This window comes from Condylura cristata, unplaced genomic scaffold (genome assembly GCF_000260355.1).
Source record: "Condylura cristata isolate star-nosed mole 26May11 unplaced genomic scaffold, ConCri1.0 scaffold00018, whole genome shotgun sequence".
Classification (NCBI taxonomy): Eukaryota; Metazoa; Chordata; class Mammalia; order Eulipotyphla; family Talpidae; genus Condylura; species Condylura cristata.
Genome location: NW_004567119.1, coordinates 14,344,308 through 14,348,419, shown reverse-complemented (window position 1 = coordinate 14,348,419; position 4,112 = coordinate 14,344,308). Strand labels below are relative to the sequence as shown.

The following is a 4,112-nucleotide window of genomic DNA, read 5'->3' as shown; positions in this document are numbered from 1 at the left end:
CACAGGGGTGATTTGGTGATGGGAAACCCGTGGGGATTACAATTGAGATGAAAAAAAAATGTGCAAAATGATGTAAAAATAAACTTTTTAATAAAAAAAAATGGGTTTAGGTTGTTATTATTGAGACTACAAGATGGCTACAAGACAGTACCTCAGGGGAGAGAAAGGTGTTTGAAGGGAGAAGAGGCTTTATGTGCTTATTCTAAATTACCTGCTTATTTGACAATACATCAACCTATTCAGGTCACTAGTGCAGTTAAAAACTGAAAGTCACAAACTCCAAAATCAGTTGGATTGGAGTGAAGTTGCAGACTGTTTTAATAACCTGATTAATTATACAAAAGGGAACTTGACTGAAGCTAGTGTCAGCAGGTAGACAAAGGAGGATGAGTATAAAATGCAGGTGCTCTAGCATTTGGGACATTAAAAAATGCACAATTCTTAAAAGGAAGGAAGATTTAATATGAGTGACTAGAATAGTTATGGCTTTAGCGGAAATAGAAAATAAGAGAACCTACTGATTTGTGAGAAGATAGTTTTTTATTGTGGAGTCATTGAATTTAAGATATGCTATGTAGGTAGATATAGTGCAAGTTCCCTAGAAATACATAATATTTAAAGTACACAGATCAAAACTACCATGGAGTGATGTGACTAAATCCTTAAGATAGTAAGTGTAAAGCAATTGTTAGTGAACACTGATTATAGTTTTTTGTTATGATCATTATCTAATGTTCCATTTGTTGCAATATATTTGTACAGATTTAACCCTGCAGTAGTTATTTATATATATCTGGGTATTAAAATGGAAGAGGCTATAACATTACAGATGTAACTCATTCACATTATTTTCAACAGATAAATTCCTATATAATAATACCTGCCTTCCACTTGGTACATTTCACACTTAAACCTCTGTCTCTAACTCAAATGTCTCAAGAAGATTGAAATTTGCAAATAAAGAAACAGATAATAAACAAATAAAATTACTGTAAGTAAAAAAATTAAATGGCTTAAGTCCTGTGCAAAACATCTTTGTCTTACTCTATTCCATTAAAATATTCTGGCTTGGGTTCCTACCAAGATGGTAAAGTCCATAAATTTAGCATCTTAAGCCATTCAGATAGCTAAACTTTTGTAATTAGAGGGTGCAGAATGAAACAGAGGTTTTATTTGTTCAAGTTTAGTAATGCATGAAGATAATTTAACAAAATATTCAAAAATAGCATACATGGACACCTGCATAAATAATATTAAAATCCATTGATTATTTAACTTGACCATACAAATTCTCAGTTGCAATAAAACTCTAAATAACATAAATATACTTATTTGGTCTTGTGTTTATGAAATATGAATTACTGATAGCTCTAATTTTAGCTATGGCAGAAATAAAAAGGTGCATTGGCTGTGATATTACTAGGAAATGGGAATCTTGTAGATCAGAAGGTGCCTAGATTCAGATTGGAACAAGATGAAAATATGTAAATTTATGTAGTCTAGACTTTTAGTAAAATACATGTAGTAGTGAGGCCTCACATAAAGATATTTTTTACTTAGTCTCAAAATGTTTGTAACAAATTCGAGAAATATTGAAATCAGAAAAAAGATCTTAGCTTTACCTAAAAATAGGTAAACATTATAATAAAACAAGGAATTGAGCATCCTTAAATGATTATGGATTTTTTTCCAACTCATTGCTTGTAGTAATAGTGTACTTTCCTCTTGGTTTCTTAATAAATGATGTGAAATCACACATATTCTTTATCCCAATCTTAAATTTTTATGATTCTTTTTAAGGCACAATGATGTTGTATACTCTTACAGCAAAATGAAAATATATTTAAGCTTTACATGAATTAAATAGAATTTCTTTTATCAGAAATATTTATTCAATATATCTATCCTTTACTTTTTCATCAGAATCTAGATTCCAAAATGAATTTATGTAAAACCAGATTTACCTTTGTTTCAAAAATCCCTACTGTGTTTTATTGCCTGACATCCTCCCTATAGGGGCACACTTCAAAATGAGCTGATTTTACAAATTTGTAATTTTTTGAACTTTATTTCTCCATAGAGTTCACAGATTTATAACTGATATATTTCTACTTACAAAGTTTAAATAATATGTAATATAATTCTGCTTACTCTGTGATAATACCATCTAAAATACAAGAATATGATGGCTTTTTCTGAAAATTACAAGGATGGAAATTTGAAATACGACATACATTAGAATGGTGATCACAACAGGTTTCAGCGTGCACATAATCACCAGAGCTATCAAAAGTATTAGCGATTTATGCTAACAAAGTGAATGGATTGGATTTATATTATGCATATCTTATCTGTCATTTATCCCTAAAGCAACATGTTCGCTATACATATATACATCATTACTAGAGTACAGGGTCATGCTGCCATTCAAAATTAAGGTGCCACAGTTTTATTACAATAGAACGGCATCCAAGATGCAATAAAGACTGAAAGTGCAAAAATTTTCACAGATTGCATTTATGAGTGAGGGTGGTCACAAGGAAATGCAGTTTTATTTTATACAAGTGGAAAAGATTTATCATAAATATATAGACCAGTATATAACATTGAAGAACAAGAAGCAAAAAGGAAACAAGGCCCTTGCATAGAGGTCAATTCGCTTTGCTGCAGTTGGAATAACGGGTTTGGCAGGGGGTGGCTTCTTGTTGTTCTTTGCCTGGGATTTCCCAAGTCCATTGTTGACTTCAATAGGTTTTCCATAGCAATCATAATTTGATAATTCAAAATCTCTTGGTAAACTTCCAACAATGCTGAAGTCATTAGATCTCAGATCAGACTTAGAAGTACAAACCTTTTTGCATCTGGTCTCACCAACCTGAGAATAAAAATTAAAGGCACAGTGTATTTAGAATTTTCCGGATTATAAAATACATCTCTGCATAAGATTGTTTTTACCTGAGATTTAATCTGATCAGTTATTATCGATGATAATTAAACCTTAAGATTCCTTGAACATTAGACTCTAAGATGTTGCTTATATTTATACATATATATTTACAGAATAAACTTTTGATAGGTTATTTCATGGTAAGGAGTCAAATGAAAACTTACGTTTGCTAGTTCTCAGTGCAAAGACCAATAAATAAAAATTCAATATTTAGCCATGGAAGAGACCATATAACTACAATGTATGGAGTATGAAAATCTGGTATTTCTAACCTTCTATTACCCATGGGATCCTATTTTTTTAATAGGGTGATTTATAAATGGCTGAGGGATCTCTCATTTCAAAGAAATAGACTATTTCTCTAAACCACACTCACAAGAAAGAACTAAAAGGTGGTTACAAAAATCATAAATCATAAACCAAAGATTTACTAGTGAAAGACAATCCTAATTTGTTGGCTAGAATTGAATTAGCCAACATACACAGAGAATCTAAGGAAATTGTGTGCATTCAATCAGATCAAATGCTACAGATTTTTATTCAGTTGATAATAACTGAATTATTAAATTCAAATTAAATCCCTATAATAAGAAAATAGGTATTTCACACTGAACTGTCTAGCAATCAGAAATAATATTAGAAAGAATAGAAGTATAGACTAATCCTAATGACTTACAATAGCACGTGATGTTCATGGTCAAAGAAGTGTGAGTTCTTTACTCTGCTGTATAATCTTCCTCTGTTGTCACTCCTGAGTTCTCTGATTCAACTTACTATAAACACAGTTATTAAGTTTTTTGATAAAATAGAACACTCTATCAATGTATGGTGTTAGCATAACTGTAGTTATTCTTGTTTTTGACTTATCAATATTAGACATTGACTATGCAGATTTCATTTACATTTAGTAGGTTTTAGCTGGGTAAAATTTATGCTTAATGTAAACAATAAAACAAAATATTCTCCCAAAGCAGGATACTCTCCTCTATTTGAACAAATACATCAACATATTTCCTGACAGCTGAGGTCAAAGGACCTCAGCAAAGATAACCAAGATGCAATAAGTGAGTGGGGGGGGGGGGAAAGGAATTTTTAAAAGTAGATGTGTTACTTTTAAGCTGATGTTCAACTGTTTACAGTATCATATACTTTCTATCACTTAGAT

The 4,112-nt window shown here is 31.1% G+C and overlaps 1 protein-coding gene across 1 annotated transcript in view; it reads right to left on the bottom strand.

Moving 5' to 3' along the window:
* Positions 1-482: 482 nt before the first annotated feature.
* The window catches only part of GLRB (glycine receptor, beta), a 61,896-nt gene continuing 58,266 nt past the window's right edge, over positions 483-4,112 (bottom strand). Inside the window, exon 9 of the mRNA XM_004685351.2 lies at positions 483-2,875. Coding sequence (XP_004685408.1) covers positions 2,579-2,875 — 297 coding nt within the window. The 3' untranslated portion in view covers positions 483-2,578. The remainder of the gene's footprint in view (positions 2,876-4,112) is intronic.